Source organism: Lagopus muta, chromosome 7 (assembly GCF_023343835.1).
Source record: "Lagopus muta isolate bLagMut1 chromosome 7, bLagMut1 primary, whole genome shotgun sequence".
In the NCBI taxonomy this organism is placed as follows: Eukaryota; Metazoa; Chordata; class Aves; order Galliformes; family Phasianidae; genus Lagopus; species Lagopus muta.
Genome location: NC_064439.1, coordinates 7,465,795 through 7,482,720, shown reverse-complemented (window position 1 = coordinate 7,482,720; position 16,926 = coordinate 7,465,795). Strand labels below are relative to the sequence as shown.

At 41.7% G+C, this 16,926-nt stretch overlaps 1 protein-coding gene across 7 annotated transcripts in view; it reads right to left on the bottom strand.

The window, feature by feature from the left end:
- The window catches only part of DPP6 (dipeptidyl peptidase like 6), a 489,696-nt gene that overhangs the window by 356,336 nt on the left and 116,434 nt on the right, over positions 1–16,926 (bottom strand). The window contains exon 1 of one of the 7 annotated variants that reach the window (XM_048951961.1): positions 14,549–14,643. The exons of 3 other annotated variants lie outside the window; for them this stretch is intronic. In XM_048951961.1, coding sequence (XP_048807918.1) covers positions 14,549–14,590 — 42 coding nt within the window. In that variant the 5' untranslated portion in view covers positions 14,591–14,643. Of the gene's footprint in view, positions 1–7,623; positions 8,434–14,548; positions 14,644–16,926 lie in introns of those variants that run through there. 3 more of the 7 variants (XM_048951965.1, XM_048951957.1, XM_048951956.1) reach the window with 3 other exon arrangements.

Genomic DNA, 16,926 nt, shown 5'->3' with positions numbered 1-16,926 from the left:
GCTCTGCAAACCACTGGTTATACCCTTGAGAAGGGCAAACAAGCAGTAACAGGCCTCCTGCTGCTGCCCATATGCTGGGCATTATTACCTCTGCCAGAATGGCAGGAAAGCAGCAGGCATAGGGATCCTGCAGAAACCTGCTGCTGGCTTCACTCACCAAGTGTCTTCAGATCTACAGCTTGGAGACTGCAGTAACATCTGTAATTGCTCAGTCGCTGTGGGTTTCTTTTCTCCTCTAAATAAAATACTACAGCTACTTTCTTTCATGGAAAACTGGAGCTCGTTTCAATGAAAAAATAACAAACACAGACATACTTTTGTCATAAACACAATAAAATTAATGACTGTGGCATAAATAGAACTAAGGTTACTGGGCATCTCCCCCTGCAGCTTTCCCATTTCATTTGTCTCTGCATGTCCAAGATAGCAAGCTTGGAAAGAAATCTGCATTTGCTTTTGAGGTCTGCCTAGAATGAAATCTATTTGAAATGCTGGAGCTCATGATTTTGACAAATCTAGAAGGAACACCCTCATACCCCTGCCCAAGTATTACATAGTGAAAGTATTAAGATACTCCCATCCTTCCTTTTGGATGCTTTATATCATCTTTCTGTCAAAGAAAGCTTCCAAAACCTGGAACAGCTAGAAGAAAATATCAGAGATGTGAAATGTCTCATGAAAGCTCCTAATGATGGCTAGACACAAAACAGACTTAGATGTGCAAGACTTTGCAATTAGTGTGACACCTGTAAGGACATCTTTAGTGATAACTGAAACTATTTCTTAAAGACCGTAAAGCCCAGGATCAGAAATTGCAACGGCTCACAGGGCTGAACCACAGCAAGCTGTCAGTGCTGCTGAGCTGAGACACACCGTCTCTGAGGCAACATGTCATCTCAGTCTCAGATTTTCCAACTGCAAAGTGAAGATAATAACGTTAAATCCAGTTTCAAAAGGCACAGAGACAACACTTGGTAGAATAGTCTACGTAATAGCAGAGCTACACTAGCAAGCACCCTGCTTAGAGGAAAATAATTTACACTATGCAAGCACTAAGCAATTTGAAAATATGCTCAATGGAAATCTGCAAAGACTTCTCAGCAGAGATTCACAATATTGGCCTTTTTTAACACTACCACACATATTTGATTGTCTTTGCTTTAACCTACCACTTGCAACATGTGCCACTATCTCCCTCTTCTCATCTCTGTCTGGATCCACTTAGTTCCAGGGAACTTGCTATGTTACTCTTTGCTGTCATCTTTGGTAAGACATTCAAGCGCTATTTTAGCAAACTGAAGTATGGAAGATCTCTAACCTGAAGTGCTAAAAAGATGAGAAATAAACGTTGAACAGAGGAAATGAAAGTTTCTAAATGCTCTGCAGGTGGAACAGTTGTGGAGAGCTCTATATCTACTATCTAAATTTGGACTGCATCATGAACCAGTTTCAAAACAAACCGGATTTACAAACTTGTATCATCTACATGTACTGCATGTAAAGTACACAGATACACAGCTGAATATAAACACAAGAGTGTTTCAGAAAAGGCTGTTTTTCATTTTCCTTTACAAGAAAAGAGCCAAGCATTTCCATAGAAAAAAAAAGATTTGTTTCTCCCTTCTTTCCCCTATACTTCAATTTGGGACCACTACTAAATTATTGCTAAATTGCTACTTCAATTCGAGACCGTTGCTAAATCATTTTTTTTTCTGAGCTTTGAAAACAAGCATTGCTCCCTGATGGTGAAAGAGAGAGTTGCTAATTTTTCAGCAAGTCAATCAAACCTAAAGAAACCAATGAGGAATTTAAAGTAACTCTACCGTGTAGGTATGACTCTACCGTGTAGGTAAGGAAGTGATTGGTTGGTACTGTAGTATGAAAGCAAAGAGATGCCAAGAGCTCTGTAGGAACAGTGAGTGTAGTCAAGAGACACTGCCACCCCTCGGTCATGTAATGAAAATGCGCGTACATCACTGCAGCGTCCTGGGAATCGTTCCACTAATAATGCAAAAATCCCAGTAAAATCAACTTGAAGTTAGTGACTCTTCAAGGAAGAATTATTTGAAAGATGACTAGCATAAATTTATTACCCCACACGAATTTAAATGTTTTCATTTAAAGGTAAAAAATCTTCTGACTCCCAAAGAGTGTTTTTAAAGCTTGGATGAACACCCTAAGAACTACAACTGTTCTTGCCTTCTCTGAAAAAAAAACAAACATACAAAGGAATGGAGAGCAGCACACATTTTTGGCTCTTTTCACCTCATACCTTGGAAAGCCGTTTGGAAAACCACACCAGCTGCTCTGACTCTGAGCTCAGTGTCTTTATGCTGTGTTTGTCCCAATTTCTATTAACTCAAGAGAAATAACGTGAGCTATGCACTCTAAATGAGGCATCCCAACTTACTGAACAGTTCACTACTATCAGATAAATGATTCAACCTGTTGACACAATTAGTCAAGAATACTTCAAAATACATTATCTCTGACCTTTTTTTTTTTAGTGCACGCATCATCTTTGTCATCACAGCTAGCAAAGCTTGCAGTAGCTTTGCCTAATTTAACGCTAGTAACAAATATCGTAGCATGGTTTAATTATAAATATAGCTAACCTGTAAAATATAAATATCATATAACTTCCAAATCAGTGTCTACTAATGACTGAAAAGATATGTGATAAGCTTCCACGCAAATTAAAAAACACAAACAAACAAGCCAAAAAGCCCATACACACACACACACACACACACACACACACTTTTAAGGCTTATAACAATTTCTCTGTGGGGGAGTAGGTTGTAATTTTTATTAATTTCAAAAGATGAGCTTACAAAATGCCAGAAGGGCCCAACTTCATTTCCTTTGGAAAGACAAATCTTAGCCCTTCAAATCTTAATGGCTGCTGGTAATTGAGTTTAGCATTAAAATAAAAAGAAAAAAGCACCACATAAAGGCAGAACAAGGGACTCTTGCAGACTTAAACAACAGTGGTTTCTGTAAATAAACACAGTAGCTCACATCTATGGACAAGACTTATGGGTACCATTCAAACTATTTTAGAACAATGGTACGATTCCTGCAGTCCAGTCAAACTTTCCATTAAATCAAATCTCTCATCTCTTTGGGAAAGACAAAAACGCCTGTTGTCTGCTACTCGGCACTCAGACTTTCTGAAACACTGTCCTTGACACACATTTTCAGAAAGCAATACCTCTTTATATTAGACAAATAATGAATGGAAAATTAACACTTTCAATTACATGCATCAGCAAGTCTGACATACCAAGTTACAATTTTTTACACTAATAGCTGTAATACTCTCTTTCTCAGACTCATTCCATTAACAACTGATATTTGATATACTTAATCCTTAATTTATGCTAGCAGGAAACACAGTTTTACTGAAGCATTTCAAAATTATCACTGTTTATATCAGAATGGAAAAGCTTCTCAATGTGAATCAGTCTGAATAACCCATCTGAAAATTAGTAAAGTGTAATATATGATCAAATGTAGCTTTAAGCAAATGCAAGAAATTAAATTATTCAAAATTGAGTAATAGAAAGAATATCCACACTAATATGTTGTTCAGTAGGTTCAGCTGTTTTTATTTATGGTTTAATCTCCATTAAATCCAGTGGGAGTTTTGGCTAAGTAACTGACAGGTAAGAAAGCAGCATATGGGTTTTTATAGATGAAAGTTTTATGTTCCAGTGGAGAGTTTCATATTCTTAACACCTAACTTATCATACAAAATTTAATTCAAAAAGAACTTTCGTAATCATCATTTTATAGTCAGCGCCCTATAAAATAGATCGATATTCTGTGTGAGAGAAAAGTGCTGAATTTCATATGTACTTGATTAATGCATTATTATCATCCCAATAATTAAAAGGAGCAGAGTTATACACAATCAGCATGATACATCTTACTCAGCACCTCCTGGCAGTTGCCTGAAAAAATTAAACTCATTAATCACTGTGTTGCCAAAGAAGCTTGGAAAAAATGAAAAAGCTTTATTTTATGGGAACAAAATCTCAAGTCAACTTCTAGGATAAAATTCTTTCCACAGTATAATGTGGAACACATGAAGCTCATCAATGTAGAAGGCAAATAACGTTACCAAAATGCTTAACATTCTGGTACTACGTTACCATAGTAGGTTTTACATAGTCTTCAGAGACATCCCTCTTACCTAAATAAAGGTAGTGAAAAAGTACATCTATAGCTAAACAAAATAAAAATAATATCATAATTTCATCTACTGTTGTTGCAGTAATTAACTTCAGTATCAATACTGCCAGGATTTGCCATCAAAGCCAGCCAGGAAATGTTTTTTGTTGTTGGATTTTGTTTGTTTGTTTGTTTTGGGGGCGAGTTATTCATACAGGGCCTATGTAGTTCACCACTGATAACCTGGTTTTCTAATCAGACTAATGTTTAACTTTTGAAAAGCACAATTCTTAACACAGTTTTTGTTTATATGTCAGGTCCACTGTATATTTTTTCTCATACCTATGATTTGAAATACTGTAAAATCTAATGAAAATACTAAAGAATGATGTTGGCTTATACACTGCCATATTCCATACTGCAAAAACTAAGTTTTCATACCCACCTTCATGGTGCTGTAAAGTGAAGTTAGCATATGTCATACAATGAATATTTTTTATATTTATGTTTATCTTATATCACATTGTATTATTATAATTATCTTGTATGTATAATTACTGTTTCCTCTTTAATCACATGTAGGTTTTGTCTAGTATTTTTCCACCAGTGGTATTTTCAATAGACAAAATGCTTACTAACAGTACTGTGACCTTCAAGGCAAGATCTTATCTTTCGCACTGCATAAGGTTTTTGTTGGTGCTTAAACAAAGAGTACTGAATGCTGCACACACATTTCAGTGTGGAAAGTTGTCATCAGTAACACATAAAACAATCTCAGTCCTCTTCTGACTATTAATCACGCAACGTTAAGAACAGAGCAATGCAGTTCTCTGTTGTTTTGTTATTTTCAAGTGTGGCCAAGCAACAAAACTTTCTGCATTTCTAAGCTCTGAGTCGTTCTACTAAAGCAATCTTTAAGGATCAACAACGTGAATGTGCTATTATTATTTTTGTGTAAAACTGAAATCTGAAATTCAACCACCATAGAAAGAAACTTCCCATGCCATCTTGTTAAACCCTCTCCCATGATAAGCAACATCACATGCTCCTAGTACCCTGCACAAAGTGACTGCCTCTTTGCACTTCTCCCACAGTCCTTCCACAGTACCTGCCTTGCATTTCCCTTTCCCTTGGAGATTTCATGTTCGGTGAAACATGTAAACATGTTCGGTGTTTTACACCTGTCTGCTTCTTCAAGGGAAGAAGAAAATCCTGCTTGCTGCCACCGGGAGCGGGAGAGAAACCCTACTCTCTGCCGTGACCACACAGATGCCAGACCCAGCAGGTTCAGGACCACGGACAGCTCCCTCGCGGCGTGACCGGTCGAATTCAGCACTACGGGGCAGCTCCGTCGCGTTCAGCACCACGGACAGCCCCGTTCCCTGTCCCTTCCTTGCCCGTGTTTTCCTACGGGGAGCCCCGTTCCTGCAGCACACACTAAGGCCATGTCCACTCGCTTTGTCCCCTCTGCATCCTTCCGACCCAAAAGAACACCCAAGCCTAAGCTGCCCAAATTCTGCTGCACGGGAGTACTTTTGAACTGCCCAACCTGATCTACTGAACTTTCTCGGACATGTTGTCCCCTTAAAATGTAATCCGCAAGAGTTTCTCACATGTTTGTATGTCACTCCAAATCTGTTTCTGACCATCTTTTTTGCATTTCATGGTGGGGAACTCCTAGACAAGCACTTATCCCTGTACAGATCATATTACACAACAGTGCTCTCCAGTCACCTCCAAACCCATAGAGGGGAAAAAAAAAAAAAGAAAGAAAAAAAAAAAAAGAGGGGAAAAGAAAAAAAAAGGAAAAGCAACTCCCCACTCTCCTTTTACTCTGGTAGTAGTTTAATACTATTGTTCTAAATATTATTTGGGAGCCTGTCAGCAAAAATCACTCGCACATGCTAAACTGCATCCTTTCCTTCTCGGCTCAGCGCTTCTGGTGATCAGAGATGCAGGTCCAGACATCTGCTGTCTCCAAACTCAGGAAAGCAAAATTAAAACAGTCAAATAATGAGGAAAATGTGTCTGAGCCCAGCCCTGGCGGCAACACTCAGCTGGCTCACAGCGACACCTAGAGCCCAGCTTGTTGCCAGGAAGGACCCCACATCTCCTGCCACTCTGAGAAGGGCCACGATGGGTTCCCGTGCCCTGAAAATGACAGGTTTCACGCAGCCAGGGCCATGAAACAGTAGTGCCAAAAATATCACCAGTTAATGGCTAAATGCATTTTCCTATTACTTTCAGTGCTATCAGAGCAGCAATCATCCCTATGTGGTTAAGGCGTACCAGTCTTTTCACTGGTAAAAGTGCACTTGCTCTTCAGAGCACAAAAGTTTTAACAAAGGGGTGGGAAAGTGGTCAGACACTTAATGGACAAACCATGGAAGTTTCCCTTCAAGCACAGTTCTCTCCTCCCAGTGAGCCGCGGGTGCTACTTCAGCTTGAGGCAGTGCCTTTCCAGGGAATGCTTACACAGCCAGAGCTGGAGCTTGCCACAAAGTCCTGCTCATACAAGAAGAATTTGCAACCAATACAAACATTATTCCCAACTGTGGACATCTGCATCTCCTTCTGTGTGCTTCCATAGTGGCAAAACACCCCAAACATTTTCTGCAAACCTACCACCACATGAGCTACACCAGCTTTGGGGAGCCACCTGGAGTGACTGACGCCCGCACTTCCCCGCTCCCTAGAACCCCTTTACCCTCAGGGGAGAACTAGGTGCAACCGACCGGAGCAAGTTTAACTCCATCAGGCACAGCAGTGGCCTGAATGAGTCACTTGTTACTAAGGCAATATGCAGATGCACCCTTTGAAGTCTTTGCTCTTGAGGCAGAGCTGGAGGTGAAAGTGCACAGCCGAAGTTTGCTTCTTCCTCCGGGGGCTCATGTGGGGGCAGAGACAAGGGAAAGGGGAGAGCTCCAGAGATGGATAGGAAGGGGTTAAAAAGTTTCCCCGAAGCTAGGCTGCTGGAGGCGGGGGTAGGCTGATGGGAAAGGAGGGAGGGAGGGAGGAAGGAAGGAACTAGGTAGACTTCTGTCCTAGGAGAGTGATAAAGGGTAAAAAATGGAATAAATACTTAAAAAAAAAAAAAGGGGGGGGGGGGGGGGGGAAGGAAGAAAAAACAGGAAAGGAAAGAAGGAAAGTGTCAGCTTGCTGGGAAGGAGATGGCCGGAACTCGCTCTCACTGTTTTCAAATGCGCTGACCTCGTGGCCCCCAGCCCCACTTCGCACAAGGAAAAAGGGAACGGGGCAGCACAGGGAGGGTGAGCCCTGCTCTCGCCCCGTCCCATTCCATTCTCGGCACTTCAGGGGAAGAAGAGAAGCACAAAGACCGGCTTGGGAGAGAGGACACCTCAGCAAACCTAAAGGGGCACACACACACACACCCGATGGGGACACCCGAAACCGAACGGAGCCGACCGCGAGCGACTTGACGCTTACATCCTCCTCCTCGCAGTCACTTCGCGGCTGGTACTGGAAGCGGGGCCGGCTGCCTTCCTGTTGCAATGGACGTGGGGTCTTGCCGGCAGAGCCATCCTCCTCGCTGCACTGGGCGCCCAGGAGGTGACTGGCTTCGGGGGGGACGGGGAAGGAGCGGGAGGTGTTGATCTTCCCACTGAAGCGTTGGTATAGCGAAGCCATGAAGTCAATCCGCGGGAAGCGAGGGGGAGGGAGGGAAAGAGAGCCGCTTCTCCCTCTTTCTCTTCTTTTCCCCCTCCTCTCTTCCTTTTTGGCTACAGCATGCTACACGCAGGGGAGGCTCAGTCCCACATCGGTGGTAGAGAGAGTGCGGGCTCCTCCTTGGTGCCCGGAGAGATCGGGGGGATTGGGAGAGCAGGCAGAGGGGGAGCGCCGGGGGGGAGAGGAGAGAAATGAATAACAAAACGCAGTCGAGCCGAAACACCACAGGCCACGGGAATGCTGCACCATCCAGTGTTAGGAAAAAGAAAGAAAAGAAAGAAAAAAAAAAGAAAGAAAGAAAAAAAAAAGAGAGAGAGAGACAGAAAACCAAAACACTTCCAGACGTAACCCCGATAATGGCGCCTGAGTGGATCAGCGTTAAATATGCTTTGGGGGTGTGCGTGTGTGTTTGCAAAAGGAGGGGGGAAAAAAAAAAACCCACGGGAGGGGGGGCTGGCTGAATGGCTGGCTGTCAGCGGCTCCCCGGGCTCGGGTGGCAGAGCAGTCGCCTCCGAGGTCGCATACCAACAGTGTGCAAAGCGAGAGGCAGAGTGACAGCGTGTGTGAGACGAGTGGAAGAGGCTGGGAAGCCTCATTCAAAGCACGTTGTTCGGGGGAGGGAGGGCTCTTCTACAGACAGCTCCTTTTCGGCACCTGCCTTTTATTCTTCCTCTTTTTTTTTTTTTTTTTCTTTCCCGGGGAAACAACTTTAAAAAAAAAAAAAAAAAAAAAAGAGGGGGGGAGGGAGTGGAGAAGAAAAAAAGAGAAAACAACAGACACACCTGATGGTGAGGGAAAAGGAAAGGTGGGGAAGGTAAAGGGTGGGGAGGAGGGACCAGCAGCTGGAGGGAGCCGGGAGCACGGAGCCGCCGCTCGCAGGGAAAGGAGCAAGAGAAAGGAGAGCTAAGGCGCCTCGGTGCCCTCCCCTGCCCCGGGTCCGCCTCAAAGCCGTGCCCACAGGTCTCCGCCACCGGTCCCTTTCCCTTCGTCTCCTCTTTTTCCCCTGCCTCTGCACGGTGATTGGGAAAGGGAGGCTGCGAGTTTTTGGACGTTATTTTTGCCGCTTTAAAAAAAAAAAAAAAAAAAAATCCGGTAAATCTTATCTCCTACTATTTTTGTATTAATTCATTTATTTTTTGCTGCATTAAAACGTGCTTCAGCGCCCCTCTGTGGATATCTGCCCAAAGTGGCTCCCGGTAGGAGCGGCCGGAGATAAACAAGCGGTCCCGGCACCGGGGGCAGCCGGGCTGGGTTGAACTGCAGCTGGGACCGGGCGGGGGTCCGCCCGCAGCACGCCCCGGCCCCATCGCCATCCCTTTTGTCTCGGTCCGTGCACACTCAGGGCGGAGAGCAGCGGCCGCTCATCAACGCTCCCGAAGGAGAAAATGGTCGCGGGCTCGGATGGGCAGCGGGAAGTGGGCTGGAGGTGTCCAGCCGCTCCCCTGTATAGGGACACACGGGGACTATCCTTGTTGCTCCAGCATTAGGCTCCGGGGTTTCCATAGCAACAGATGCTTAGGTTGAAAGGAAAGTGGCAAGTGGCAGAGTTGCTGTCCCCTCTTCTTCTCCCACAGCAAAACCTTCCTCTTTGACCTCTGGGTTTGCCAGCGATATTCCCTTCCTCTTACGGGAAGCACATCTAGCGTAAGCTAGATCTTGCCCATTCCCATCCACTGATGTGAACAGTTCACATCAGTGAACTGTTTTGATTATACTTCAGCAAGCAGACTTGATGGGCTAAGATGTTTCTAACACTATCCTTACTTAAAGTTCTAGCTACTAAGAAAATATAATCTTTGAAATATACAATTTCTTCCATCATCTTACAATCGAACCACAACCAAGTAGATCCTACGTACAATATTCTGAAGTGTAGCTACCCCCACCCTCCCAATGATTTCAACAACTGTCTGATCAAAAATCTCTTTATATCCAAACAGTTTCATCTGCTGCTTTTTATTCGTGTCTTCAAAGTCAGAGATGAAAAGTCTTAACATTTAGATGAAAAGAGAGCCTTATCTCAGAGAGAGAAAACACAAACAAATGCTCTGTCCCCTTTCCGACGGAACTTGAAAGGAGGAATCATTTTGATCTTCAGAACTGAGATCCTGACATTTAATTAAAAAATGAGATGAACACACAATGCTCTGAAGTTCTAGCTTCTATGTCATAGCAACATGCATCCCAACAGAGGTAACTTTCCACTTGGCCCCTTCTTAGTTATGTTTCTGCTGCAAACTGACTACACACTAACACAAATACAGACAGAAATTTCCACTAAAGTTTATCTTGAACTGCATTAACAGTGGCTTTTTGACTATTTAAAATTGGTGACAGCTGGGAAAAAAAAAAAAAAAAGGAATAAGAGAAACAAATTAAAAGAAATAATATATTTTTAATTTTGAGGAAAAGTAGGACACGAGGGAATAATCAAAGAAAGCCACAAAAAGGCACTAAAGCACCAGGCAGAAAAACACCAAAGATTAAATGTCTGAATTAGAAGGTCTCAAAAAAAGCACAGAAAGAAAGGAGAACATTCTGCTCAAACCATGAAGGATCAGTTTAGCTCCAAATGCACTCTGCTTGTGCTTTTAATTCCTAAGATTCAAGATTTCACATAATCAGGTTTGTCTAGTCATGCACACACATATTGTGCATGTATGTGTATCCACAACTCATGGGAAAATTGTATTAAGGGAACATAAAACTGCAATGTCAAATACTTTAAAAGCTCAGTGAAAAACCACCATCCAAATGATCCTCATCCACCAAAAGCCCTGATCATGCAGCTTTGGGCTGTGATTCATTTGCCCTGAAATAAATAATCACAGCTATTTAAAGGTCTTCCCGATTCCAGCTCTCTTCTCCATGATAGACCACGGACAGCAGAAGCAAAGTCATGGCATGATAAGGTTCCCATTGGGAACTGCATCCCACGTTCCTGTAGCCCTGCGACAGTGAGTGACCCCACACAGAAGGGCTGAGCGAACAGTGAGACACAGAAATATCTTGAATAACCAACTCCCTGCAACAGGATCCGCCAGAACTGGTCTGCCAGAGACATTATCGAAAGCAGGAGGATTACTCTGAGTCATAGGGGACCAGATGATTTCATTAGGGACTGTGGAACCTGCTTGTGCACAAGCTATCTCAGGATGTAGCTCGTCCCCTATGAGCATGTATTGTGGTATTTGTCCACCTCTTGGGGGAGGACACAGCCTAGCATTCCTGAGTCACAGCTCTGTGCTGGAAGCCCTGTGCTCTGCTTGCAATTCCATGGTTAATTTGCTGTTTACCTGTGCAAAACCTGGAGCCCAGAGTCCTCCACAATGCCCTGGTTGTGTGACCAGACATTGTCTTAGAGTGTGCGCAGCGGCAAAGCATGGCAGACAGCATGATGCTAAAAAGAAAGCAAACACAACACAGAAGCACGGAGATAGAATGGTAAATGGCAATGAATTATCACTATATTAATAACTGTGGCTTCCTCACAGCAGAAAGTGAGTTTTAAGCACAGAGCAACTTGCATAGTGAAACACATTTAAAGAGGTGAAGTAGTTCAGAAATGCAAACCTAAGATCTGCATCCTTAAACAAGCATCTTACATGTAATAAAATCCTTTCCTTAGCTCCTGCAAACAGATAGAAATCTGTTCCCAAGACAGAAATCAAGGCATTTCAAAACCAACAGTGTTCTCAAGTGCCTCTTAGTTGTATATTTAATTCAGTATACAGAGTTCTGCAAGGAGGTTTCATTCCTAACTAGTGACATTTCCATCAAAATAAAGTGTGTTAGCTTAAGATATTTTCCTGGCAGTGGCAAAATAACTGTTTTACTGACATTTCTAAAGCACGCAGATAAAAATGACACTTTGTTTTTCCACCTTGTATAAATAAACAGCATCCCCACATTTGAGCAATGTTATTGAAGCACTTGCAAACACAGGTCAAACCCAGACCCTTCTGCCTTTAAAACTAGACATAAAAGATTTATTTTTGGACAAGACATCTCAGAACAGCACTGGCAAAGAAGCAATCGAGCAGTACATCTCTCGGATATATATTTGTTAAATTATGTCAGAGAATTCAGTGTTTGTGAGCAGTTATTCATGTTCCATTCTTCTGTTTTGACTAAGCGATTTATGTTTGCTTAAACTCTGAACTTGTCATTTAAATAACAGCACATTTGCTGCACAAAGAACTAAGCGTATTTCTGGTTTATATGGCAAGAGAAATGTGAGCAGCTGCTTAACAGAAAATTATTAACAGAAATTAATTTTTCCAATAGCTTAAGTACAGTTTTTATTATTTAAAATATGAGATTATCCTTTTTCAATTAACTTTTAAAGGAATGTTAGAAGGGTCTGATTATCTTTTCATATCTCTCCAGGAAGCTCCAAATTATTATTTGCTCTTGCAGTGACCACAGTTATCAGTACAGTTAATAGATATTTATTAACACAAGTGTAACACCCCTCTGAATTTTTTTATAATAGCAACTTTCAGGCACTACAGAAACAACACTTTAACACCTATTACTATTGTTAGCCAAGATAAACACTTCCAACTCCTGAATCTCTACTGGCCTCAGGCTTATGCCATCTATACATCTGTTGTCTGTTGTCATCTAAAGCCAGACACAAACCAAACCAGAACAGAAAGTCTCTTTGCTGTGACAAAATGCATCAATACAGCAGTCCCTGAGGATACACTTGATCGCTCATTTTGATCTAATGCTTGTGCTGGTGGAAGCATATAATTTTGTCAAGATAAGTGACAGTAGGGCTGCTGAAGACTGAGGGACATTATATACTGTGGAATTAGTATGCTGACTTAGTATGCTTACTTGCTTATATTGTTATTTGTGCCAGTAGCCTCTTGAAGTGAATTCTGTAGAAATGCAGCATTGGACAGCAAGTGAACCTGAGACATAAAAATGTGAACTTCTCTGGCATCACAGAGATTATTCTAAAAATTAATCCTCCTGTCCTTACAATTATAAGAAAGCAAAACAAAACAACCTAAAAACAAAAACAAAAAAAGCAACCCACCACCACCAACAACAACCCAACACCTAAACAAACACACAAGGCAGTTTGCCAGAGCAGAAAAAGGTAAGTGCTGGAAAAGCTTGCTTTCTGGGCATTTTGAGAATAACTCAGGGAGCAGATGAAGGCTCCTTCTGAGATAAGAAAACATTGATACTCAAGCACTGGGAATAATAGGCAAGATGGCTTAAAGGACACAAGGTTTTGGGAAGAAAACAGAGTAGAACAGGAAGAAAAGGCTGGTCAGGTAAAGAGACGGATCGAGGGTGAGCAGCGAAGAAAGAAAAGTGGAAGTACCAAGAAAAGGCATGAACACAGTAACATACCAAGGGGGATGAGAGAGAAAGGAGAGGATGACCACTGGAGTCAAAGAATAAGAGAAGAAATGGACCACAGCCGGCAGAGTTGCAAAGCACCAAGACGTCTGGAAAACTGAGATACGGGCTGCAGTGCTACAAGGTTAACTGGAACCATGTAATGAGAGGATTTTCAGAAGGGTTACCCTCTCAAGAGGATGCTTCCAACACCTGGAGGATGAACATTCTGCTCTGCAGCCAGAAGAGAGGTGATCTGATCCATCAGAATTCTTACTGCTCGCCTAGGCCTCACTGAATGAAACCAAGAACACACAGTTGAATATCAGCACGTTCTTCCTGGTGGTGTGAGCACGACTGTTCCCAAAGGAAATGGGTGAAAGTCCTAATGCTGAGAACATTTATAAATAGCCTGTACAAGGCATTAGAAAATGTGCTGTAAGGAATTATCCTGCCAGTTGGCAAAAGAATAGACCATATGACTGAACAGGTCTCTCGCATCCCTAGTTTTTATGATTTTGCAGGTGGTGCAGGGAAAGAAAAGGAAGAAAAAGAGATACAGAAGGGAGTGCTCAGGAACAACAGTTATGCTTTGCTGGCAGCAGGCATGAACAAGTAAAAGGTTCAGATGCACACATTTGAACAGCTGTACCGCACAGCGAGGTCTTGCCCATCACTAGACCTAATACTGCAACAAACATAAAGAGTAATTTGCACTGAAGACTTTCTTTTCTTAATGAATATTCTGTCTGTTGAAGCTTTGTCTGAGAAAAATTAGGATGAGATCCCAATTTCATGTCTTCAAGACAAGCCAGGAAGTTAAGCACTAAAGTTACAGATAAATACATTTTCCTTTGGGTGCCAAGAGCTGTTGGCAGCCAGGCAAGACTCAGCTAATGTTGCTGCACTGGTCACCATACACATTCTTCTCTGCTTTGCAACATGCCAGTATTTGATGTTTGAATCAGATATGCCATGACAACTACCAGCTTGCTTGATTAATACTGTCTCTCAAAGAGGCTATCAGTAAGAAAAGGAAATAAATTCAGTGTTAGAAAGGCAAAGAAGGCTGTTGAAAGCCTATCAAAATAACAACCATTTTGCACAAGTATCCCCTGGCGCTTCAATCACCTACTTCATATGGACTCTATACTGAGACGAGATAATGCTCAGCTACACATGTGAGGGAGATACACAAGTTTCCTGCTCCACCTTATATCCACGTACTGCATCCTCAATTGCTCACGTTGAGAGGAGCTGACAACATTCCTCTCTAATTCAGCACTATAAAAAGGAGTAGCAGACAGATACAGAATTTCTTTACCTTGGAGGAATTCTGTATTTCCACTTGAGCATTCAAAATCATAGAGGAACAGAAGAGATTTAACCAGTCAGCATTTCAAATACATGCCAGGACTTCTAAAGGAACAGACAAGACAAAAAGGTTTCATTTAAGGACCTCATCTTTACAATATAGATTTCCTTTAAGCAGAACTGTTACTCTTCGGACTAGCTGTCACTAAATTGACTGCTTTCTGGCTGGTTAGAAAAGAACAAGAACATAGACTGAATAAAAGCCCCGGGGGATGTAATGACACAATTTTAGGTTTTAGACTCTCGGAGCTAAAGGAAAGAACCCAGAGAGAAATATGAATACACAGAGAAGCAAGCATATGGAGAGAGATGGACATCACAGTCTAGCTACCAAGATAACAAAATATTCTTCCAATCCTATGTTTTCACCCTGGCCTATCAAGCATAAAGTTTTTTCCTCTAGTGTGACACAAAGTCACAGGTTGAAATATTCTCCATTTACAGTGTTGTACAAAGAGCACTGAAAACTCCATTCTGTGAGCATGTTGGGTGGTTTCTGGGAATAAATTCTGGATTGCACATCTTGAAATCTTCAGTTAAATTCAGTCCAGTTCCTATTTCCCTTCGGAATTGCATTCAGAGAAGAGCTTGTGTTCTCAGGGCAGTTTTCAGTGTACACAACTGCCTCCATAGGTATTTCATGATGTATTTGGACTGAACAGGAAAGCATCTAACGAGCCTGAGTCATCTGAAGCTAAATGGTCTGTAAGCAGGGACTTCATGGAACACTGTTTTGGATTTGCTGTTTAACGTCCCTTGAAACCACCTTAAAAATAAATAATTCCTTTTCAAATTTCACTCTAATTTACATTGGTTGATGTTTGTGATACTTCACTATTTGTATGTTCTTTCCTACCCATTCGTCTTCATAAACTGATTAGGACAAAAACGTTACTAGTTCATTTACGTTTTTCTAATTGAAAATATTCCAGTCATCCAATTCATCTGTCTGTCACTGTGATGCAGTGCCTAAATCAACTGAGGCTCTCTTGAAGGTTTAGTAATGCTTTAAGTCCACTGCCATTAGGTTACAGAAAATATAAAGGATTATCAATAGCTGTCCAAACACTGTATTCAGTTTTCAAGAGGTGGGTGGCACAATGACAAGAGTGGAATACTAACAGGACGTGAATAAAATACATTCTTGCTGATTTAACACAGGTTTATGTTGTGTAGTATCAACAGACAAGATAGTACCCAAAGAGAGGTTTTCATTTTAGACACCTTTTGGGATGTGCTTTAATTTAACTCATCAACATATGTGCTTCCCACTAACCTTACCACAGCTTTCAAAGTACATCAAACAGACACTGAGGTCAGCTTTGCAAAGGTATTTATTAACTCGAGGTACTGGAATACAATGGAATTACTGAAATCAGATAAATGATGGCATAATCAATACAAGCCACTGCTTTGGACAATTCCAGTGGACATTCACATTCATCTTCATGTATTTTCTGCACGTAGCTAAATTTAGGGGCATTTGATTGTTAGTTGTTAGTAAAGCCAGTGTAGATCTTATTAGCTTGCTAAGTAATGCTAGAAACAAGTAAACCCTTGAATCATGGCATGTGTGCTTTTAGTACTTCCTAACTTAGACATGGATCGATACATATATTTATTTGCATGTGCCAAGGAATCATAAAAGCATGCCAAGTGCACCAAATTAAAGCAGGTATGGTGTTCAATAATTTTACTGCAACGACAAAAGCAATTCAGTACTCTGCTAATCGAGAAAATACAGACTGCTTCATAATGATCTGAGCATAACTGTGGCAAAGGCAATCCTGTAAAATTTTGACTGCAACTGATATTTTCAGAAGTCTGAAAGAAGTCTGATTTGCTTTTCAATTCAAAAAAAAATCTAAAATGCTCTTCAAGTTATGCAAGAATACAGCAGCATTCAGAGCCTCTTGTTCCTCTCCACAAAGCAGACAAGCAGCAACAAGGCAGCTAAAAATGTCGCATCAGAGCTCCATAAAACAACCTTTGAGCCCATCACAATTTCTGCAGCGATGACATCAACAAGACTTCAGCAACACAGCACTGCAATCTTTAAGTGCACCAGAACTGAAAGCAATCGTTGAACAGAAAAAAGAAAAAGAGAAAAAAGAAAAAAAAAAAAGAAGAAGAAGCCACTGTGACTTAAGGCAGTAACAACTTCTGTTGGAAGTCCACTTGTTTGGTACACCTACAGGAACCTCCATCAGCAACATGCAGACAGAAACAGCAGCATCATTCATTTGCCATTTAAGGCTCTCCATAATCATAGAACGGTTGGACGAGTCCAACCATCGTGAAATTCTTCCTCATCAGCGCATATTCAAT